This window comes from Aethalodelphis obliquidens, unplaced genomic scaffold (assembly GCF_003676395.1).
Source record: "Aethalodelphis obliquidens isolate GAN/ISIS:26980383/991018 unplaced genomic scaffold, ASM367639v1 scaffold23, whole genome shotgun sequence".
Lineage (NCBI taxonomy): Eukaryota > Metazoa > Chordata > Mammalia > Artiodactyla > Delphinidae > Aethalodelphis > Aethalodelphis obliquidens.
This window is the reverse complement of record NW_020837967.1, coordinates 7,208,006-7,232,592: the sequence shown is the minus strand read 5'-3', so window position 1 is coordinate 7,232,592 and position 24,587 is coordinate 7,208,006. Positions and strand designations below refer to the sequence as shown.

Here is a 24,587-nt window from a genome sequence, read left to right as displayed (position 1 = left end):
AAAAAAAAAAAAAAAAAAAAAAAAAAAAAATATACATGCACCCCAATGTTGACAGCAGCATGATTTACAACAGCCAAAACACGGAAGCAACCTAAGTGTCCATCAGCAGGCAACTGGTTTAAGGTGTGTGTGTGTGTGTGTGTGTGTGTGTGTGTGTGTGTGTGTGTGTGTGTGTGTGTGTGTGTGTGTGTGTGTGTGTGTGTACAATGGAATATTATTCAGCCATAAAAAAGAATGGAATATTGCCATTTGCAGCAACATGAATGGACCTAGACAATATTATACTTAGTGAATTAAGTCAGGGAAAGACAAATATCATTTACATGTGGAATCTAAAAAATAACATAAATGAATCTATAAACAAAACAGAAACAGACTGACATAGAAAATAAACTTTATGGTTACCAAAGGGGAAAGAAAGATGGGGGAGGGATAAATTAGAAGTACAGGATTAACAGATACAAACTGCTATACATAAAATAGATAAGCAACAAGGATTTACTGTTTAGCACAGGAAGGTATATTCAATATCTTATAATAACCTATAATGGAAAATAATCTGAAAAAAATATATATATATATAACTGAATCACTTTGCTGTACACCTGAAACTAACACAATATTATAAATCAACTATACTTCAATTACAATAAAAATGAAAAAAAACCTCATCCATTAGAATGGCTAATATTAGAATGCTGAACAATACTAAGAATAAACAACGATGCAGAGCAACCAGAACTCCTATACGGCTGATGGGACCACTTGGAAAAGAGTTAGTTTCTCACAAAGTTGAACATACATTTACCATAAACCTTAGCAATTCTACTCATAGGTATTCACCCAAGAGAAATGAAAACAAATATCCACAGAAAGCCTTGTACGGGAACGTTCATAGCAACTTTATTTGTTATAGCCAACATGTGGAAACAACCCGAATGTCCAACAACAGGTGACAAGATGAACAAACTGTGATACAATCAACATGGATACAATCAACACCATGGATGAATCTCAAAAAGCTGATGAAGAAGTTAGACACTGTATCACTCCATGTACATGAAATTCTAGAAAAGACAAATCAAATTATAGAAATAGCAGATCAGTGGTTGCCTGAGAATGGGGTGAGGTGGGAACTGACTAAGAGTACAAGAAACATTCTGGAGTAACAGAAATGTTCTATACCCACTGAGATAGTAGGTATGTAGATGCATACATTTGTCAAAACTCTTTAAAATGTACACTTAGAAATGAGTATATCTTGCTGTACATAAATTGTACCCTTAAAAAGTTGATTTTTTTTTTTTAATGGAGGGGAGGGGAATTTCCAAGATGTTAAAACAAGATGGTAGGAATATGGATGATTCTTCTTTTTTTCTACTTGTCTGTGTTTTTCAAAAGTTCACTCTCCCTGACCACGCAAAAGAATTTCCAACAAAGTATAATAGTAAAATATTTTAATGATCAAATAGTTTCACTTTTCAAAAAAATAAATTTGGCTTTTCCCCAGATTATGGACTTTATTTGTTCTACTCCTTCCTCATGTAATTTATTTAAACTTTCTTATATGTATATTGGTACTTTTCAAACCCTCAAAGAACTTTACTTAAATTATCTAATTTAATCCTCACAATACAATAACCCTGTGACATGGGCAGGTCACATTTTATCCTCATTTTATGAACTTAATCTCTGTGAAATTTTACTAAAAAGCATCATTGAACTTTATTAATTTATAAACACAGAATATCCCTAGGATTCTAGAATTTGGCTATTGGGGATTTTTTAATTAATACATAAATTTACAACATGATTAAAAGCAAACAAAGTGGAAAAATATTTGCCCTATACATGTCAAAGATTTAACACTTTTATATATAAAAACCTGTCATAGGGGCTTCCCTGGTGGCGCAGTGGTTGAGAGTCCGCCTGCCGATGCAGGGGACACAGGTTCGTGCCCCGGTCCAGGAAGATCCCACATGCCGCAGAGCGGCTGGGCTCGTGAGCCATGGCCGCTGAGCCTGCGCGTCCGGAGCCTGTGCTCCGCAACAGGAGAGGCCACAACAGTGAGAGGCCCATGTACCGCAAAATAAATAAATAAATAAATAAAAATAAAAAACCTGTCATAAATCAATTTTAAAAATCTCAAGGAAAAAATAGGTAAAGATCATTAACTGAAAAGTAAGGGGAAAAAAGAAAATATGTTCAAACCCACTAGTAAACCAAAAGAAATACACAGTAGAAGATAACCATTTTCACTATCAACTCAGATTAAAATGATGATGCTCCTATTTACAAAAGCAATCTAAAGGAAAGGTCCATTGACAGATGAATGGATAAAGAAGATGTGGGGTGTGTATGTGTGTGTGTGTGTGTGTGTGTGTATTATATACACACACACATATAGGAACATATACACAGACATATATACTATGGAACATTACCTAGCCATAAAAAAGAATGAAATGATGCCATCTGCAGCAACATGGATGGACACAGAGATTATCATACTAAGTGAAGTAAGTCAGAAAGAGAAAGACAAATACCATATGATATCACTTATATGTGGAATCTAAAATATAACACAAATGAACTTATTTATGAAACAGAAACAGACTCACAGATATAGAGAACAGACCTGTGGTTGCCAAGGGTGGGGCGAGAGGATGGATTGGGAGGTTGGGGTTAGCAGATACAAACTATTATATACATAATGGATAAACAACAAGGTCCTACTGTATAGCACAGGGAACTATATTCAGTATCCTGTAATAAACCATAATGGAAAAGAATATGAAAAAAAAATATGTATATGTATAATGAATCACTTTGTCGTACACTAGAACTAAGATAACATTGTAAATCAACTACAGTTAATTAAAAATAATTTTAAAAAAATGATGTTGCTCAAAATAATTCAGTATATTTACTATCTGAACTAAAATAAGTTTCTCAAATTCTAACCAACCAAGACCTTAGAATAACAGTACAGACATTTGTTTAATGTTTGGTTACATACCTGACAACATACTAAGAAGATGAAGAGAGTTATAGCAGTCCATAGTACCTTCTCTCTAAACTGGATCTGTGCAAGAAAACAAAGAATGATCAATCAAAACCAAGAAATAGCAAATATAAAGAAAAATCCATATTAAACCTTAACCAGCATTCCCCATCATGACATGCTCCTATTATTTACTCTTAAAATACTCTCGCCCTAGTTAGTAGCAGCTAAAGCAAACAGCTAAACTTCTCAGACATCTTCCTTTACTTTTCCCAGAATTAAGTACAACTTAAATACAGGCTGGCCTCAAGGCATTGTACCACATTAACTGAGACTGAAAAGGATGAAAAGACACAGATCTAATATGCACACATTTCAGTTAACACTGTATTGTGGAAAGCTAGGACTGCCTGTAATATTATTCTGTGAATGTTTCATAGAATATGAAAAGCTAAAGTTTCTTGGGATGCCTTACATGTAACTGGAACAACTATTTTTATAACCTCAAAGCAATAAAAAAAGAAATATACTTCTAAATAAACAGTAAGTTTAACAGAAGTCTTACTTTACTCTTTTTAGTCCCTATTCTGGTTAGTTCCATGTGAAATTGAACATACAGTAAAAGAGCAATGTCTGGGAACTGACCAGTTTGGGATTAACAATATTTCTGGAATAGAAATGCCTCAGTTCCAAAGGCGTACAATGATGGAAGAACAATTAGATGTGGTCAATATCCTCCGAATGCATTTCTGTGATTTTTTTTCTTTGTACTGAACGAATCAAGAAATGGGAGGTATAAAACTGCACAGTTGCAATCCATTTATGTGCAACAGTTGTACTCATCAAAACTGACCCAACAGACTGGGTCATTCCTAGTGCGGTAGACCACAATGGACAGGAGAATACTATATCTTATAACACACAGACCAAAGAAACACTTGGTTTGGAAACGTTACAACTTAAAGAACAGTCAGTTTTGAAACCATGAGATAAACTAGATTTAAAAGGTCTACACTAGTTTTATTCACTTTGTGCCTCTTGCAAGAAGGAACAGGTAATATTTTTCCAATTACAACCAGAAAAACATTGGGGAAAATAAATCAATCTAGATAGTTTAACAGAATAAGTCATTTAGCCACACTCTATATTTCTAAAATACTATACTTACTTTCCTTTCAGGTTTCTGAATTTCTGGTAGAACTGCACAGAAAGGTTTGATAACTTCTAAAAATTTGACTGTTAAAAAATAAAAAAAGAATAAATGTCCCTATTACAAAGTTTTTAAAAAGAGATGTATCTTTTCACAGAGTCAAATACAAATGTTTTCTTTTAATGGCAATCCATCCCATCCACACCCCCCAAAATGAATTAACCATAATGCTCGCCATTTCAAATACATAAGGGAAGAGAAATAATTCACGGGGCAAAGGAGCCCGAAGGGTTTAAGGGCTAGTCAGCAGAAGCAAAGTAATACAAGTATCCTTGTACCACAATTTTGCTTCCTCATGCTTGAATCCCACCCCTTTTATATATACAGAAAAGGAATAATTCAGTGAGCACCACTACATCAAAAGGAGCAAATGCAGTGTACTCACAAGACCATGCATTACAGAAGGAAATAGGACATATCAGAGAAGGAAAGTACAACAGGAAATGGGCTGTAACTGCAGGACTGACTTAATTGGGGACTGAAAAATGCTGAAATGCATAAATGAGACAGATCAGGGAACAACCTTCTATAGGTAGGTTTTCAAAGTACTGTATACAATCTCTACTTCATTTCACTAAGTCGCTATTCATTGCTTGGTCACTCTCCCACAAAAGGATCTCAAAGTACTTGTGTATGTACAATCATCAGCCCAGAGAATGACAACTACATTTCATTAGAAAGTACTGTTTTCCCAGACAACTCATAATATTGAAAAGATAAACCAAGGTTCTTTAAGGATAGGCACTCTCTTCTGGCACGGCTTAAGTCAAAGTCCTGCCAAAGAACTGAAGGATGAAGATGATAATCTCTCAGTCTTTGCCAGCGTCTATAACGTACAGAAACACAAAAAGCCACAACTAGGTATTAGTCATGATCATCTTCCCTTACAAACACTGGATTCTGTATATATGAACATCAGGATATTATTTTTAAACTGACATGGGTAATTACACTTCAGCAGTTAGCCAAAAGTTGACCACACTATATATTTTTTAAATTTATTTTATTGAAGTATCGTTGATCTGACTATACTGTCTTTTTATAAAACCTCTCAAAATGATGGCAGCCACTGATGTTTGATAGAATTCAGAAATTCTCATGGGCAGATGTTTTGTTACCCAAGTACCATTTCAGACGATCTGGAAAGCAAATCTGAATTATGAAAGTGTTCATCTCTAATGTAAAACCAATGTCAATCACATCGGGAAACTTCCTAGAACCCCTTTACCCCTTTTCCTTCCCACTTCCACCCAAGCTCCCCTCCCTGATCTCTTGGCTTAAGATCATCCGTGTTGGAGTATTTATGTAAAAAGCAATGCTTTTTTGTCTGCCACTTGTCTATTCTTGTGCTGCAGAATTTAACCCATTATACCGCTAATTCAAGACCAAGGGTCTCCTCCACTTCCTTTCCAGCTTCCCCCAAATGTCCACTAGTTAGCTAGCTGGCCAGTGGGTGCACAGCTTGGGTTTGCGGGAATCCACTCATACAACAGTCACCCCAACAGCTATGTGAAGGTTCCTGGTGTTGAGGGTTTGGGAGAGGGCCCTCAAAAGATCCCCATTATGCAAGGCCTTGTCCCTAAGGCTTACACAACCTGAGACACGTTTAGTTTTCAGTACACACTACAGAATGACTGAAATGAAAATTTTAAAGAAAACTTTATGCCACCAATCGCCTCCTTTCCTCCCCGAAACTACACGCCATGCATCACTTTTTAAAAAATGAAACAAGTCAGGAACCCTCATTCATCACAACTAACATGCCAAAGAACGGTGATTTGGGACTAAAAATATGAGTTTCCTAAGCTCCTGTCTGAAAAATTAAAAGTGGTCCAGGTTTCCCCTGGTTCCCTAACTCCCCGCCCCCAAAACCAATGGCCTCTCCGCGCCGTGCGCCGCTCCTCGCCACCCACCAAGATGCGCAGACCCCGGACCTCCGGGTCCCGACCCCGCAGCCGGCCTGGGCGAGGCCTCGCACGGCTGGAGGAGCCTCCGCGGAGGCCCCCGGCTCGCGCCCTCCTCAGCGGCCCGGCGCAGCCCGCGTCTCCCCGGCCCGCGGGCTAAGCGCTCCCGGGCGTTCGCCTGCCCCACCGCCCGCGGCCCGTCGGCGCCCGCGCCCCCGGCGAAGGCCTCGCCGCCGCTACTCACTGCCCATGGCGGCGGCTAGAGCGGCCCGGCGGGGCCCTGCGACCTCAGCGCGGCCTTCGCTCGGGTCCCGCGGCTCGGGCCTCGGCACCCGCTCCCGACACGCTCCGGCCCGCCCCGCGCAGGCTCCGCCCCGGTCCACGTGACCCCCGCGCCCACCCAGCCAGGCCCTGGCAGGCCCCGCCCCCCGACAACAGCCTGGCCGTTGGCCGCCGGCGCAGCTGACGTCCGCCGCGTTGCCATGGCCACCGCCGGCTCTCCCGTGGGCGTCCTCCAGTGGGTTCCGGGAGCTGGGAGCCTCTGTGAGGCCAGGGCCGCCAGGGCTTATCCGTTATAAGTACCTCTCCGAGCTCAGTGTCCAGCAAGGGCCGTCTCCTCGACCGCGGCTCCCGAGCGCCCCGCGGGGCAGGTCAGCACCCAGCCAGAGCGGCCGCCCCAGGAGCGCGGGCCGGGGTTCGATACCCAGGACTGGGGCTGAGACGCCTCCAGAGCCGGCGTGACCCAAACCTTTTTATTTTGCTTCCATGTTATTGGAACCACTAGGAAGTTTTCAGAAATTTGTGACTCTTTGTCTATAGTTAATAGCTTCTGAACTCTCTGCTATCTAGTACTTTTTTTTTTTTGGCTTCGCGGAGCAGCTTGCAGCATCTTAGTTCCCCCACCAGGGATTGAACCCACAGTGAAAGCGAGGAGTCCTAACCACTGGACCGCCGGAGAATTCCCTCCACTGTCTACCACTCACGCTCCTTTAGCTTCTCCGAAATACATCAGAATTTTGTCCCTCTGGACTAATCTCTTTTGTCTCTTCTTGGACGGCGTAGTGTAAGGGAACGCATGCAGTGTTAGGAATCTAATGGCCGTACATTAGATTCCTAATTCCTAATGTATTAGGCCGTACATTTTAGTCCCTCCTACTTCTTAATGGCTTTGGGCAATTAATTTTTTCTGAGCTACATCAGTAAAATAAGGATAGTGATAGCCACAGCCTACAGGTGTGAAAACTAAATGAACGAAGAGATTGACACATGGCAGGCCCTCAAATTTATTTTCTTTACTCAAATTTTAAACCCCTGCAATGTAACTTCTGCTCTAACAACTGCTGAAGCAAGCTATTTCAAAGGACACTTAATGACTTATAATCACCAAATCCAATGATCTGTTCTAATGCTTAGATGTATGTCTAAAAAAGAAGCAAAGTACACACACACACACACACACACACCCACAGCCTCCCCTTGACCACACTCTAGCCAGGCTCCTCTGAGCCCTTTCTCCACTAGGCCTTACCTTGACCTATAAAGAGGTGGAACAAGCACCACACAATTCCACCCTAGGCTGTCCGTAGCCCCCTTAAAATATCTGCCTGGGAAAGCTCAAGGCTGCCAAAAGAATTTACCGTTTCTTCCAGCCAACACTTGAAGGCAGGATCTCTGGCTCCCAACTTCTGTGGAAGGATAGGAGCTTAACTTCCATTAGCACCAGTTAACAAACCTGGATGGGTTTCACATGGACCAAACCTTCCAGCTTTTTTCACTTAATTTTTCACTTTCCTGACTCTACTGAGCCTCCACTCACTGCCCTCTTCCTATTCTCTCACTCTCCTCTTAAAAGGCCAGTCACTTTTGTCCAAATCAAAGTTGGGTTTAATTCACACTGGATTCTTTTCCCTAATGCAACACATAGTATATTACTGAATAAAATCTGTCCTTAGCACTTTAGTGTCCAGCTGTGTTTGTCTTTAAACAAAGTTATGTACATATACATACATGCACATACATATATATATATATATATATATATGGCATATATATATGGCAATTTAGGCTGGGCTTGCATGAGTCTCTGCTCCACTTGGGGTCATCTGCAACAGGTCCAAGGCTGGGGACTTGAATTATCAGAAGGCGCTCTCACAAGTCTGGCATTTGATGCTGGCTGTCAGCTAAGACCTCAGCAGAAGCTGTCAGCTCCAACATCTCCACGTGGCTTCTCCATGTGGCCTGGGTTTCCCCACAACATGGCAGCTGGGTACCAAGGCATGTCCTTGGAAGTGACCCAGCACCACTTTCAGTGCATTGCATTTATAGAGGCAGCCACAAAGTCTTGCTCAACTTCAAGAGGGAAGGGAAATAGACTCCACCTCCAGGTGAGGATGTGGTAAGATTCTGGAAGAGCTTGTGGGACACAAAATACGACTCTGGCCTTTTGGAAAATGCAATCTGCCATAATCATCACTGCACATCCTGTGACTTCATTCTTCTCTCATTCTACTTTGTTTTAGTCATTTTCATACTTGCCTAATCTCCCCTAGTACACCATAAACTTCTGGATAGCAGGGAGGGTCTTATTTAATTTTTGTATCATTTTCAGTTACCTGCAAGTGTTGGACTTAAATACAGTTTTGACACTAGATTGTGAACTAATTTCGTGAATCCTTTCAATAAAGATGAGCTAAATTGAAAATCTAATTGACAGAAGGAGAAGAGTGGCCTGTACCTCTCTCTTTTTTTTTTTTTTTTAACATTTACTTGCATTTATTTTGTGCGGCATTTATTCCCGGGCCATAAGTTTTTGTTTCTTCAGTTTCTTCTGGGATATTTTTCTTCTGGGCAACCTCCTCTGCTGGTTTAGGAACAATCTGTTCTTTTTCAGTAAGGATCATCTCAATGTGGCAGGGAGAGCTCATGTATGGTTGATCCGGCCATGAGTTCTGTAAGTCCTGCACCACATCGTTGGGGCTTTGTTCGCCTGGATTTCCTCAATGACCAGAGACTCTACATCTAAGCCCTTAAGTTCAGCATTACCCTCTGCATTTTTGAGCATGTGCAGTAAAAATTCAGCACTCTTTTTGGGCCACCGACCCTGGGTCCAGCCCCGCTCTTTGGCCTGGGCACACCTACCAACTCCACCACTGTAACAACGGAATGGCACACGTTGCTTCTTTATAGTGACATCCTTCAGATACTTGGTGGCTTTTCGGATATGCATACCTTAATGGCCTGGGCAGTTTCATGAGTGTTCTTAAAGTGAACATGAAGATTTGAACCTCTTGACTTGCATGATTTTGTGGGGTTTTCTGGGTTAACTGAATAGCAAACCATTTTTAGAGGTCACCTCAGGCCCCTTACCAGAAAAGTTCTCTCTTTACTACCTGTTTCTGGGACAGCTCGCTGGTTCAAGGAAAAGCCTGGGAACAAGCTGGGAATATACCCTAGATAACTTTTGTGAATTCCCTTTCCAAGATTCTTCAGTCTTTCTGCTACTACTTGCCACTCAGGACTTTTCCTTGCATAACCACAAGACGCCACCTAATCTACATCTATCAGGAATATCACTCTATCATGACCTTCCCCCTTGTTCTAAGCACATTCAGCAAGAATCTCTCTCTGCATGTAAAGTATTTTGTCTTCTCAGATTATTAGTCCATTGGGGCAGTGGGCAACCCATTTTATCTCTAAATTTCATGTGTTTCTAATGTCCAGAACAATGCCATATATGCAACACATGTTCAATAAACTATTTATTGAGGAAATACCATTCTACTCTTACAGGATCATATCTTTGTTCCATTATAGCTGGTTCTTCATGTGAGTCAGAGAAGACACAGGGAAACAACACTAAAGTAGTGTACTTTTATTAAAAGTTTGCTAAAATTAACTGATTTTGCAGCTAGCCATGGGGAACTAACAGCCTGCTTTAGATTGTGCTTTATCAGATTTAAATACAAACATGACAGTGAATTACTACTTCCATAGAATAATTTAGGAATTGTCTACTTGTGTAATAGTGTGTTACAAATATTGAGGATTTAAACATTTTGTCCAAATTTCCCCAAAATTTAATAGTTTTAGCCTGAATCCTCTGAGAAGCTTAAAAATGTAAACCAAATATGCAAGTACATCTAAGAGAAATTAGGTAAGGCTTGAGGAACCTCAAGACCCAAGTCTTGATTCTTTCTTTCTTTCCTTCTTTCTTTAAATCTAAGTATAGTTGATTTACAGTGTTTCAGGTGTACAGCAAAGTGATTCAATATCATATATACATACATATATATATTCTTTTTCAGATTTGTTTCCATTATGGTTTATTATAGGATATTGAATACAGTTCCCTGTGCTATAGAGCAGGACCTTGTTGTTTATTTATTTTATATATAGTAGTGATATCCATTAATCCCAAGCTCCTAATTTATCTCTCCCCCACCCCCTTTGCCCTTTGGTAACCATAAATTTGTTTTCCAGGTGTGTGAGTCTGTCTCTGTTTTGTAAATAAGTTTATTTGTATCATATTTTAATTCCACATATGAGTGATATCATATGGTATTTGTCTTTCTTTGACCAAAAGTCTTGATTCTTAATCTGTGACTTCCTTCCTGTGTAACCCTTAATTGCTAAAACCATATTTCTTCAATTTTGCAAAAGTGATACTGTTTCTATTGCCAGCCGAGGAATTTTTTAAAATAATAAAACTTCAAAGGTAATACAGTCAGCCCCAAAACGGCTATGCTTTAGAATATTTTTGCTCATAGTATGTGTACGGAAAATATAGGAAAACTGAGCAAAATTGTTCTTATAAAAAAGAAAATTTGGGGGACTTCCCTGGCGGTCCAGTGGTTCAGACTCTGTGCTTCTAGCATAGATTTACATTAATGGGATATTAATACCACATTATCAATTTTTAAAATATTTTACTTTATTATTGATATATTTATCCCGTTCTTTATTATGTGAGTATTAGATCTGGAATTCTTCAAATGGCCTCTTCCTGCAAGGTAATTCAAAATGCTGATCCACGTTGCACTGGTGATTGAGAGTAAGGTTAAGATACAGAAGACATTTCACGGCTCAGGTTGGAGATGTAACAGGAAACAGACTCGTGAGGAGTAAAGTTAGAAATCTGGAGAGATCTCAACTAAAAAATATCTGGTTTTCCATCTCATTTTGTGCTCAGACTTTTGAAATGTTTTAACTCAAGAAACCGAGAGATCTGAAAAAAAAATGGCACTGTGCTTTTTTTTTTTTCTAGTTCAATATACAACATTGATAACCATTCTCATTAAGCAAACCTTTGTAATTTTACTGGTTGACATGTGTGACACTAAGCTACATGATTTATAAGGCTTGGCGAAGGAAGAAAGCATTCACGTGTATAGGAATAAAAGGGATGTGAATATTACAGAAACGGTAAATCAGTACACTAATGTACACGTTTAAGATGTGAATCACGAATCTACTGCTGTGGCCAGAACAACCTATACATTGATTCTGAAAGACATTAAAAGTTGCCAGTAAAAGTGGAGAGGGTGTTACAGGGCCCCGGTACTTCCCCCATTTCTGAGAAAAACAGTGTCCCAGCACAAGCATGGTACATGGTAGTGCTCTGCAGCACCAAGCCAGGTAAGTGTACACAGTTTGCTGATATTTAGTTATACTTCCAGTTATAAGCTTAATTTCAGAATAAGGGAGTGGGTTGGTGACCTCTAGAAATCCAGAAAGTGCCTGATGTTGGGAAGTTCCTGCTATCAAAGTTAAAGTGACCCTTAAGTATCACAAATTAACATCATATGACAGCAGGGACTTTTAGAGGCAAGGCTGATGATCAACCAGGGGCTGAAATCCCCATATCAGACACCCAGAGGTAATTAAAAATATTAAGGTATCGCGGCAAGAACAATTTAAGGAAAAAGAAAAAAGATACTACGGCAAAGTAGACCACTAATCAATTTCATCGTAACTATAACTCAGCTTGATAATACTGTGCTAAAGGGTCATACACCCGGAGGTTTATATTTAATAAGACCTATATTTAAGGATAATGGGTAAAATAGTGATCTTGAAGAACACAAATCAGGAATAATACAGTTTTGCTATAGTGTTACATAATGTGTTACATAAAATAGATTGCAGGGAGATCTATGCCACAACTGAAAACTAAATTCCAGGCATGATAAGGTGAGACATATTCTGGAATCTGCCCTATTCTTAGGTAACTGTTAGTTGGTTTTAGCTGTAGAGTTTCCTAAATTAGAACTATTTACAGGTGAAAATGATTTGGTGAAACATTTTTCACAGTGGCTGGAAAGCAGTACCAGAGATGACATAAATTGAAAATACAGGTAGTCAGGGACTTTGAATAAAAAAGGGAAAATTAAAAAAAAAAAAAAAAGGGAAAATTCATGAAAGTCACATGCATCAAGAAAATAGGGAGGTAATGTTGAGGTAATCCCTATGCAACTATAAATTCAGACTCAAGAACTTTTCCTGGGTACAGCCAGTTAATTAGAAAGAGTCGAGTCTGGAAACATCCGGATAAGGACCTAGCTCTACAACCCACGCAGGTCTAACAGAATATAACACTATGGTACTTTTAAGGACGAAAGCGACTTGTAGGATTCACGTCTTGATGAACAATTCCTTTGGCTGTTCCATGTATTCTTCTAGATTAACCTCTCCTCTGTCCTCATCAATCCCAACATCTTCGAGGAATATATTCTTTTTGTGGCACCTAATGGAAGGAGGAGAGAGTGGAGGAGGCGAGCCTTTCTTTTTATGGCAGTTTTCTTACAAGTAAGTAGTGTTTCTCTTTAGGGCATCATTGGGTGAAGGTCTTGGCGAGGACTTCTTCATGCTGCTCTAGATGAACGCTGCCGATTCCTACAGCAGGTACCGGCAACGCGGGTCGGCTCACCAGACGGAGCTAGCGTTGGAGCAGAAAAGAAATACAATGACATTCGGACTAGACCAGAGCTCTGCTTAGCTCGTCCAGGGATGTGCATGTATTTCTCTGAAGTTGTTTAACTATAAATCACCTTTTTGGAAAATAATGGGTTACATAAAATAGATTGCAGGCAGATCTATGTCACAACTGAAAACTAAATTCCAGGCGTGATAAGGTGAGACATATTCTGGAATCTGTCCTAGTCTTAGGTAACTGTTAGTTGGTTTTAGCTGTAGAGTTTCCTAAATTAGAACTATTTACAGGTGAAAATGATTTGAGTGCCTTAAACTGGTATCAAGTGACCTGAATTTTAATCAAAGCAGAATAGAAAGATAAACAGAAACACAACTGTTCTCCTTGTTTTCCTCTTCCTAAAACATAACAAAGAATTTGGCCTCCGATGTCTACCAGCTTTGCAGGTGGGCCTGGAATAAGTGTCACTGTAAAACAAGCGAGCTCATCGCTCTCCTCTCCCGGGGCTTGGATACTGACCTTTGGGACAAGAATGCTGAGTAGGCTAATGGGAACGGTAGACGACAGGTAGGTCTTCTACCTTTTCGAGTATAATCATTGTGTTTGTTTTGTTTTTTAACATGATACTAGTAGCTACACATATACATCTTGCTAAACACTCAGAAGTTTAGTCTGAAAAAGGAGCCTAAAACTAGGTTTTATATTTTAGTTTATCTCTAGAAGCTTTGGACTGATAATAGGGGATAAACCTATTTGGTGGCACTCCAACAGGAGAAAAGGGACACACACAAAACACTGCAAAGGAGAAAGAGCTATCACCTTGCAGGCCAGTTGCTTTTCAAACCTTGGAGAAACAAAAAACCAAGGACCCATGTTCTGAGGCTCCTCCTGACTCCAAATAAAATCTATGAAAGAAGAAAGTTCATCTCAGTACCTCAAGTAAATATATACAACATACTACACACACAGACACACTATATATGCATGTGTGTGCACATACATACACATACGTATACTATACATGTTATATATGTATATAGGCGCATATACATACATAGTTACATATATATACATACACACACACATACACATATATCCTCAAGTAAATATATTATTACCTTTCCAATATGGCACAGTGTTGTCTTTTTTTTTTGAGAAATGCATAGTCATGTATCCATCACCACAATCATGATACAGAACAATTCTCTAAACCCCAAATATTCCCTCATCCTGACCCTTTGTGCTCAGCTCTTCCTCCCACCCCCAACCTCTGGCAACCACCGATCTTTCCTCTATCCCCGAAGTTTTGCCTTTTCCAGAGCATCAGGTAAGTGGAATCACACAGTATACAGCCTTTTGGTTTGGGCTTCTGTGAATTAGCAAAATCTGTTGGTCATTTTGCCGCTAGCAATAGTTCACTCTCTTTTACTCTTAAGGAGCATGATACTGTAGGGATGCACAATGAGATTTTCTTCATTCACCAGTTGAAGGATGTTTTGGTTGCTTCCAGCTTGGGGCAATTATGAATACAGCCACTATAAATATTCACATATGGGTTTTTCCTTTCTCTTGAGTAAATACCTAGGAGTGGGACTGCTGCGTGGTAAGGAAACTCTGTGTGTAACTGCATGAGAAACTGACAAAACTGTTTTCCAGAGTGGCTGTACGAGTTTGCATTCCCACCAGCAGTGAATGAAGGTCCCAGTTGCTCTGCATCCTGATCAGTCCTTGACATTGTTTTGTTTTCATTTTGCCATTCTAATAGGTATGTAGCCATATCTCATTTTGGCTTAATTTGCATTTCCCTATCACTAATCATGTTGATGATCTTCTCATATGGGTATTTGCCATCTGGTTCTTTGGTAAAATGACTGTTCAATTCTTTTGCACCTTTTGAAAAACTGGATTATACGTTTTCTCACTGTTGAGTTTTCAGAGCTCTTTCAACATTCTGGAGAGTCCTTTGTCAGATATGTTTTTACAAATATTTTCTTCCAGTTTGTGGCTTGTCTTTTTTATATTCTTTGCAGTGCAAAAGTTTTTCATTTTGGTAAAATCTACTTTTTCTTTTCTGGAACGTGCTTTTGGTGTTATGTCTAAGAACTTCTTGCCTAACCCAAGGTCAGGAAGATTTTCATCCACTTCCTTCTAGAAGTTTTATAGTTTTACATTGAGGTCTGTGATCAACTTTGAGTTAATTTCTATATAAGGTGCACATAGATATCTAATCATTCCAGCCCCATCTGTTGAAAAGGCTTATCTTTTACAATTATACCGGATGTATCATAAACGATTGTATAGAACTGATTCCCTCCAAACTCAAGAAATTCGATGTCTTATATGAAAGCGGGGGAGAACGAAAGGGACACCCAAAGGGACACCAAAAAAGACATAGAGACATTGGCTTCAGTTGTATTACTTTCATATCTCCAGATTCCATGAGATTCAACTTTCTAATAACTCTCACTGCTCCCATACCATCTTTTTATTTGAGATAGTTCAAATAGGTTTCAGGTAACTTAAAACCAAAAAAGTCTAATAAGAAGGACCCTTTACCTCTAACATGTTTGTATTTGCTCATCTCTTCCTGCAGCGAATCCAGTGGGAAAGGGCAGAGTTCTTCCATTCGGATGATAGCAAAGTCATGCTTCCTGGCCTCCAAAGATTCTCTTTGCTTCAGCAGGGCATAGAAATGTTTGCCGCAGCAGAACACTAAACTCTTAACCCTGTTGGGTAGAAAAGGGACAGTGAGGCGGGGGAGAAATATCTTAAAGTAAGAACTGTAGCAGAAGAAAAGGGGAGACCACAGAGATTTAAATGCTTCACCATTGAAGCAGCAAGGGCGTTGTAGTGGGGTTCACTCATGCTGTGCCCTGGCCAACCTTCTTGAGCAACATATGCCTCCAAAATTCACTCTTTTGTGCATATTCTAACTCCTACCCCATGAACTTAAAGGACTTATATAAGGATAGAGAAGATTTGGGTCGCTTGGTTCACTTAACATGAACTAGTTTTCCCACTCACTACAAATCTACTGCAGAGTATGAAAACAGAGCTCCACGTCAGATTACTTTTTTGGATCCACAGATGAATCACCAATGACTGGTTTGAATGCTGTTCCTGGTGCCATTTCTTGAAGAGTTGACACAGCTGCCTAAGGAGGGGGAGGGGGAGAAAAAAGCCACAAATCTATCAACCAAGGGCAAGGACCTGAAGATGCTTTTATTTATCAGGGATCTTTCCCAAAAACTAGTATCAAAATTCTCTCCTGGGGCTATAAGTAAACATATGTACTATTAAACAAAATATCTTTCCCAAAAGTATCTGTTCTGTTACTTCAGAATAAAATATTTTTCTGAGGTTAAATAAGATCACCTTTTGTTTGGTGCCACAATAAATTTTAACAGTCAAAATTTCAGTGTGGAGGACTTCCCTGGTGGCACAGTGGTTGAGAATCTGCCTGCCAGTGCAAGGGACACGGGTTCAAGCCCTAGTCCGTGAAGATCCCACATGCTGCGGAGCAACTAAGCCCGTGCACCACAACTACTGAGCCTGAGCTCTAGAGCCCAAGAGCCACAACTACTGAGCCCACGCGCCTAGAGCCTGTGCTCCGCAACAAGAGAAGCCACCGCAATGAGAAGCCCGTGCACCACAACGAAGACCCAACGCAGCCAAAAAAAAAAAAATTGCAGTGTGATGACTCAACTTTATTATCAATAAAAACTACACCTTAACTTTTTGGAATTGGAATCAGAAATAACCTTTTATAGAATTTATATTGTGAACCGGAATAGCTGAGTTGGGCAATTATTTCTGTCTTTAGGATTTTGACTATAATTTATAAACGAAACAGAACAAGTAGGAACAACATATGAATATTTCCATGATGAAAAGAAATGTTATTACTGAGCCCAATTTAAAGAAATACTTGGGAATTTCCTGGCAGTCCAGTGGTGAGGACTCAGTGCTTTCACTGCCAAGGGCCCAGGTTCAATCCCTGGTCAGGGAACAAAGACCCTACAAGCTGCGTGGTGTGGCAAATAAATACTTGTTGCAAAGAACTTAAAGTAGAAAACTGATGAAGCCAAGGTGAGGGATTTGATCCCTTTTGCTATCATCTAGTTCGTTTCCCTATAGTCTAGTCCCAAATGGGTATATGACATTTAGACTAGGCCATTGAGGGCAGCCATACTGATGCTGGGATATTGTATATAACCTAAAAAATTAATATTAGCTATTCAGCTATGCATATTAGTAAATAATGTGTGATAGAGGCAATCTTTCTCCCTTCTGAACAGAGCCTTTTGTCAGTCCCCACTTCCTACAGCAGGAATCAAAAGGTTCAGAGTTCAGAGTTCAGAGTTAGGTGGGAAACTGGGGTGGGATTTTGGTACCACTTGACAGACAAACTCCCTGTACCCCTGAGTCATGTTTGCTACATGGCAAGTCATCTCTGAGTGGGCCATGGATAGAGAAGGCTGGCTATTATATTCTGCTAGATCACTTGTACCAATAATCCAATTTTCAGGAAGAAATCAGAATTCAATACTGGTTGTACTGACTTTCCATTAACAAAAGGACTTACATGTTTAATGAAAATATTTGACTACTTAATAAGAGTAGTTCTTCACTTGAAAGTCTATAAGATAGCTGTTGATATTTTTTAAGCTCCCCAAGGAAGGCTTCACTTATTTAATAAGTTGTATATTAGACTTGGGGAGAGGGGTGGAGCATTAGGGCCAGAAAATGAACTCATTTTCAGTTTCAAACAGCAAAAGAAATTCTCAACAAAACTTCTAATAGTTCACTCAATACCTAATAATATACATGCATTATATTTAATATCATTACACTCCTTTTAGTTATGATTGAGAGAGCAGGTGACAATGTTAGGGATACAATGAAAGTTGGGTTCAAGAATCCCAGATCAGGACTTCCCTGGTGTTACAGTGGTTAAGACTCTGCCTTCCAATGCCGGGGGTGCGGGTTCGATCCCTGGTCAGGGAACTAGATCCCACATGCCGCTACTAAGACCCAGAGCAAAATTATAGTAACTTTACATTTTGACTTGGCTCCTTTCACATTGCTGTTTCAAAATATCGGTGTCAAGGCAGCCCCATCAGAAAGATGGTGTAAAGGGACTGAATTTGTTTGTCTTGAATGTCCCATGATGCTCATGAAACCATCTCAAAATTCATAAGGTTGTTCACAGAGAGAATAAGCAGACCAAACAAATGAGCTTTCAGCCATTGGTGAAAGAACTTGAAGTGCATTTCCTCATTATTGACCCCTGAGGCTGGGGTGAGACAGGTGAGGGGCCTGGAGAGCAAAATTTAAGGGGGCGCTCACTCTGGGATCACTCAAGTACCCTTGACCGACTGTGAGAACAAGGGTCACCTTACTCCCCTCCAAATGCTAGAAACGCCAAAAAAGGCAACCGGTGAAGGCAAATCACTGGCAGCTTCCCTCAACACCCCTCACTTCCAAATACACATTCTATAAGCTTTGTGAGAAGCACAAGATCATCTCAAACAGCCAAGTCCTAAACGACTTAGTTCACCTCAGCAGTGGCAACCAAATAAATGCAGAGGTTTTTTGAATGTTAATCCTAATTCAGACTCTCATACAAAACTGACAAAAATTATAGCAGGTGGGATAAATACATGCTTAGCAGTGTTTCTTATCTTGAACTCTGCCACTTGAAAACTAGCATATTTGTATGATTTAAAAAAACATGTGCGCTTAACACTTAGTTCTGGTAAACCAAGAGAAAATATACTCTTGTAAAGCCAGGTAGTGATAAGCTATATTGTTACAATGTTTGAAATGGAGTCTACCGGTGATAAATCATTTAACAGAAAAAGTCTAAATAAAAGTCAATGACTAAAACCACTCATTTTCATCAAAGTACTTTCAATTCCCAACTTGCAACTATCAACATAGCAGTGCTGAGACCATTTGGACTTTGAAACTTTTCCTGAAAGATTATTTCTGCTCAGACTGGGATGCCAGGGTTATAATAATTGCTCTGTCCTTCATGACAATGAAACTGAGAGCGACTTAGATTTCTAGTTATTCTTGAAAGGTTAAAAAAAAAGAAAAAGGGAGCGACAAAGCAGCATGGCCAACTAAAACCAAAGAGATGCTTCTGTCATTTGCATCTACAATCAGATACAGAAAAGAGACGAAAATGCAGCAGAAAAAAAATGACAGGAGAAAAAAGACTAATAACCAGCGTTTTCTACTTACAGGGAGTCTGAGCAACATCTTCGGAGAAGCAAGGATAAGGGGCTTCCTGAAGTTCCGGACCATCTGTCTCCGTAGCAGGTGAAAGTACTGGGCGGGCGTGGAGGGGTGAGCCATGCACATGTTCACGGTATCCCCGTCCACGCCCTCCTCCACGCTGTCACACATCTGGGAGGGAAGTGAGAGGCAGGGCAGACAGTCGGGTCATCTCACTCCATCCTAAGGGCACAGGCTATCCTAAGAGGGACACGGGGCTCTCAATGAGCAGGAGAAGAGATGTGTCTCTTCATTATAGAAAAAGACCAGAAGGTCAATTTATGACCTGTGAAGAATTCACCAGAGGAGAAGCCTGATGGCTCCCCATTGGCCAAGTCTGCGTGTTTTAACGTGGTTCTTTCCAAACACAGCTGACTGCAGGAAGCATGTGGAGGTGGGGACTTCCCTGGTGGTCCAGTGGTTGGGACTTGGAGCTTTCACTGCCAAGGGCCCGAGTTCTATCCCTGGTCAGGGAACTAAGATCCCACAGCCGTGTGGCATGACCAAAAAAAGTTAAAATTAAAAATTAAAAAAAAAGAAGCATCTGGAGGAGACTTTTTGAAAAGTACAGATGCTGATGACTGTGGAGTGAAGATGTTGGAAGGATGCACTATCTGAATCTCACTGTCCTGATGGAGTAAATGTAAGTATAGTTTGTTTTAGAGACAAGAACGAGAGCAGCTAACGAGGTTGAAAAATTGAGGGCAAGGAATGAAATCGCAGAAGATCCTGCTGGGACAGAAACGTGAGGCATGTCTCCTAACCTGATCAAGAAGCAGTACAGAGGAAAGTAAGTGAGTTGACAAAATCCTGAGATTTTTACTGGGCTCCTCCAATTTGGTGACAGGGTGTGAGTGGCACCCTGGGTAAAAAAAGGCAAAATCTAGGGCTGAAGCCTCTGCAGAATTCAGTGGAGGCAGATGGGGCTGCCAGGCTTGCCACTTCCAGGGCCAGGACATGCCAAGGAAAGAGAGGCCCACGGAAGTGATACACAGCCCTGACCAGGGAGTGGACCCTTGTATGGGCTTAGCTATTGAATCTCAGAAGGGACACCGGAATTTAGCAAGATAAACCCTCTGTCCAGCAGAGCTATGTCCTCCCACGCCATGTCCTCAGGCTTCATGTACTGGAGACTATTCTCAACTGTTGTTCTAAGAAGGTAAATTGGTACCAAATGGGAAGGAAAATTAAGGGGAATTCACCCACACCCTCTCAGGGAAACTATATGGTTTTGAAGAATTGCCCTAAATAATCAAAGACAAGATGAAATAAAATGATATAGCAACAATGTAAATATTATACAGCCCCTTATAACTTTTTATAAGGGGGGGGACAAAAAGAAAGGAACATAGCAGGCAAAAGGCAGCCAATTTTAACAAAAGACATAAGTATTGGCAAGGATGTGGAGAAAAGGGAGCCCTTGTACCCTGTTGGTAGGAAAGTAAATTGGTATAGTCACTACGGAAAACAGCTTGGAGGCTCCTCAAAAAACTAATAACGGAATTACTGTATGATCCAGAAATCCCACTTCTGAGTATTTAACCAAAAGAACTGAAATCAGGATCTCAAAGAGGTATGAGCACTCCCATGTTCATTGCAACACTACTCATGATAGCCAAGATGTGGAAACAACCTAAATGGTCATCTATGGATGAATGGATAAAGGAAATGTGCTATGTGGTATACAGGTATTTTTATCTATATATGTAATATTACTCAGCCTATTCAAGGAAGGAAATCCTGCACTTTGCAGTAACACAGATGAGCTCTGAGGACATTATGCTAAGTGACATACAGATACTGCACAATTCCAGTTATATGAGCAATCTAAAATAGTCAAACTCAGAGAAGCAGAAAGCAGAGCAGTGGTTGCCAGGGGCGGGGAAGGGGAAATGGAGAGTTGCTAGTCAAGGGGTATAAGGTTTCAGTTATGTAAGATGAATAAGTTCTAGAGATCTGCTGTACAACATAGTAGCTACAGTCAACAGTATTGCAATGCACACTTAACAATCTGTTAAGAGGGTAGGTCTCATGTTAAGTGTTCTTACAATTTTAAAAAACAACAGTGTTTTAAAGGGCAGATAGTCTTAAAGATAACACAGTAGAATTAGATAAGAAAGGTGAGTGCAATGCCAAGAAAACCAAGTGAGAACCAAACTCAACCATTACAAATCTAATAAATAAATAAGAAACATCAAGAAGCAGAACAGACAGGATGAAAAAGAAATGGCATGGGGCTTCCCTGGTGGCGCAGTGGTTGAGAGTCCGCCTGCCAATGCAGGGGACGCGGGTTCGTGCCCCAGTCTGGGGGGATCCCGCGTGCCGCGGAGTGGCTGGGCCCGTGGGCCGTGGCCGCTGGGCCTGCGCGTCAGGAGCCTGTGCTCTGCGGCGGGGGAGGCCACAGCAGTGAGAGGCCCGCGTACCAGAAAAAAAAAAAGAGAGAAATGGCATGAACAAAGAGCTTGAGATAATCACAGTGAAAGAAGATGAAGTAAGCAAGTGCTTATATAAACAGCAAACACTCTTCACTTTACATATCGATATATTAATTCTTTTGCAGGGCTAAAAATAAAATTAGTAGTGTAAACAAAGAGCTTGAGGTAATCCCAGTGCAAGCACAGGAAACGATAATAATAAAAATAATAAACAGCAAACATATAAATGTCGATTACTGTTCTAAGCATTTACATATATTGACCCTTTATGCCTCACAGTAATCCTATGAAGTAGGTTTGAGAAAATTATTAACACGGACTTGGTAATTTTAATGCATATGTAGATGGTCCTTTCAAAACCCTGGCAACTTGGTTCCTTGAACTCCTGTCCTCCAATCACTCTGTCTTCCATCCTACCTCAACAACCCGTTTCCATGGCTACATCCTGGTTTCAATGACGGGATCTCTCCATAAGCTCTACTTTATCCATTCCACTCTGACCACCACTTCCTACCTTTCTAGCTCAATTCCCTTTAATACTTTGACTCCATCAATCCTTCAGCCTCATCAATACCACCAACATATTGATCCTATCACCTTTTCACTGGCCTTCACCCTTCACATCTCCTCCCTCCTCCTTACTTAAGCTAAATTCCATAGTCAATCATTATAATCATTCTTTTGCATACACCCTTAACTCCTTTGACATTTTTTCACTCCAAACCACAAGCCGAGTTAATCTCAACTTTCCATCTGTCCCATTTCTGCACCTATGCAGGGAATGAAGCTGGAGAAAACACACAATCGCACTGATGGATCTCACTTTAAAATCTTGACCAAGAATCTTAAGTGGGCCCTCAGTGCTCTTAGACTATTATCTTCTATTTCCCTAATTCACTCATTCTCCTCCTCTTCCAGATGACTATTTCACAGCTTTAACCCAGGATCTCCTCCTGCATCATCACTCTCGGCTAATGACCCAAGACTATCTCCTCAGACCTTCACCACAACATCTACCATGTTCTATCATCTGCATCGTATTCTCTGCCTTCTGGAGAGGAACCTGCCATGCTGCTGTCTAGAGCTGGTCCAATCCCTTGTGCAGTGGACACCAGCCCATCCTGCTTTCTCAAGGCCATCACTCCAGTCATTCTACTCTCTCTCCTACATCAATATTTTCTTCTCTACTGGATCATTCCTATCAGCATACAAACATGCTGTTATTTCTCCTATCTTTAAAACAAAAGCAAGGGCTTCCCTGGTGGCGCAGTGGTTGAGAGTCCGCCTGCTGATGCAGGGGACACGGGTTCGTGCCCCGGTCCGGGAGGATCCCACATGCCGCGGAGCGGCTGGGCTCGTGAGCCATGGCCGCTGAGCCTGCGCATCCAGAGCCTGTGCTCCACAACGGGAGAGGCCACAACAGTGAGAGGCCCGCGTACCGCAAAAAAAAAAAAAAAAAAAAAAAAGCAAAAAGAACCTCTCTTGGTGCAAATTTCCCCCTTCCTTGTTCTATTTGCAGCAAAACTTTTCAAAAGAGTTAAACTTTCCTCCTTCCATATACTCCTAATACCACTCCACCTAAACAAACTGCAGTTACCAACCACCAAATGAACCCTTTATTGCTAAATCCAACGGCTAATTCTCAGTCCTATCCTGACTGGCCTTGATACGTCCTCCTTCTTAACACATATCCTTCACTTGCTTTCTAGGACCTTCCTCCAGCCTCACTGGTTGCTCCTTCTCAGCCTCCTGTGTTCTCCTTCCCTGCAGCCTCTAACTGCTGGTCTATCCCAGGGCTTAGTTTGGGGGCAACTGCTCTTCTCTAACTGTACTCATTCTTTTGATAATTTCATCCAGTCTCATGACTTTAAATATCATCTAGAAACTGATGACTCCCAAACTGTATCTCTTGCATGCTCATTCATATATTTCTTTGAAAAACTGTAGTTTTGTATTTCACAGCTAGTTCTTTAATTTACCTCCAATTTATTTCTGTAATCTAATTTTTATGAAATGATTTCTGTCATTATCTACCAACCAGTTATATCCATTTATCTAGCTACTGTTCTATCTACCTATCTACTAATCTATCACCTTTCTATATATTTTATCTGCCTGTATGCTAAGATAATTAATGATATTCATGTACTTAGGGTGATGTGTACTGATGTCTCCATTTACTTTCAAATGCATCCAAAAATTATATGGATTTATGGATAGAGGGATGGCAGATGAATAGATACATGATAAAACAAATATAATAAAATATTAACGGTAGAATGTAGCAAGTGGGCATATGAATACTCTCTGTAAAGTTTTTTCAACTTTTCTGTATGTTCGAAATTTTTCATAATAAAATATTAGAAATATGCATAAAGAGGCATTGGTAATGATTCTTACCAAAAGATAACAATGGTAATTTCTCGGTTGTTGTTTAACATTTTTTAATGGTCACGAATCATTTTATAAAAATACTATCACTACTTAGATCTGGGGTTGGTCACCGTATCTCTGTTTATAAAAAGCCCCTAGATGACTCCGATGATCAGCTTGACTCGGAAACTACTGATATTTGCCGCATAAGAAGCACTTTCAGGGACTTCCCTGAGTGGTCCAGTGGGTAAGACTCCACACTTCCAATTCAGGGGGCCCAGGTTCCATCCCTCGTCGGGGAACTAGATCCCGCACGCATGCCGCAACTGAGCCCGCGTGCTGCAACTAAAGATCCCGCATGCTGCAACTAAAAATCCTGCATGCTGCAACTAACTCCCGGCACAGCCTAAATAAATAAATACTAAAAAAAAAAAAAAAAAAAAAAAAAAAA

At 40.5% G+C, this 24,587-nt stretch overlaps 2 protein-coding genes and 1 pseudogene across 13 annotated transcripts in view; all 3 read right to left on the bottom strand.

Annotated features, from left to right (window-relative positions):
* Positions 1-6,488, bottom strand: part of SEC61A2 (SEC61 translocon subunit alpha 2) — a 27,993-nt gene extending 21,505 nt beyond the window's left edge. For 2 of the 9 annotated variants that reach the window (XM_027121622.1, XM_027121629.1), the window contains exons 1-3: positions 6,363-6,488; positions 4,173-4,240; positions 3,020-3,085 (exon numbers count right to left, since the gene is read on the bottom strand). In XM_027121622.1, the coding sequence (XP_026977423.1) occupies positions 3,020-3,085; positions 4,173-4,240; positions 6,363-6,369 (141 nt within the window). In that variant the 5' untranslated portion in view covers positions 6,370-6,488. The other 7 variants (XM_027121627.1, XM_027121623.1, XM_027121625.1 and 4 more) reach the window with 7 other exon arrangements.
* Positions 6,489-8,879: 2,391 nt separating this feature from the next.
* Positions 8,880-9,457, bottom strand: LOC113628278 (60S ribosomal protein L17 pseudogene; annotated as a pseudogene).
* Positions 9,458-11,341: 1,884 nt separating this feature from the next.
* The window catches only part of DHTKD1 (dehydrogenase E1 and transketolase domain containing 1), a 52,634-nt gene continuing 39,388 nt past the window's right edge, over positions 11,342-24,587 (bottom strand). For 3 of the 4 annotated variants that reach the window (XM_027121618.1, XM_027121619.1, XM_027121621.1), the window contains 5 exons: positions 19,296-19,460; positions 16,118-16,200; positions 15,603-15,772; positions 13,866-13,951; positions 11,342-13,052 (listed from right to left, as the gene is read on the bottom strand). In XM_027121618.1, coding sequence (XP_026977419.1) covers positions 12,948-13,052; positions 13,866-13,951; positions 15,603-15,772; positions 16,118-16,200; positions 19,296-19,460 — 609 coding nt within the window. In that variant the 3' untranslated portion in view covers positions 11,342-12,947. Of the gene's footprint in view, positions 13,053-13,865; positions 13,952-15,602; positions 15,773-16,070; positions 16,201-19,295; positions 19,461-24,587 lie in introns of those variants that run through there. The other variant, XM_027121620.1, reaches the window with a different exon arrangement.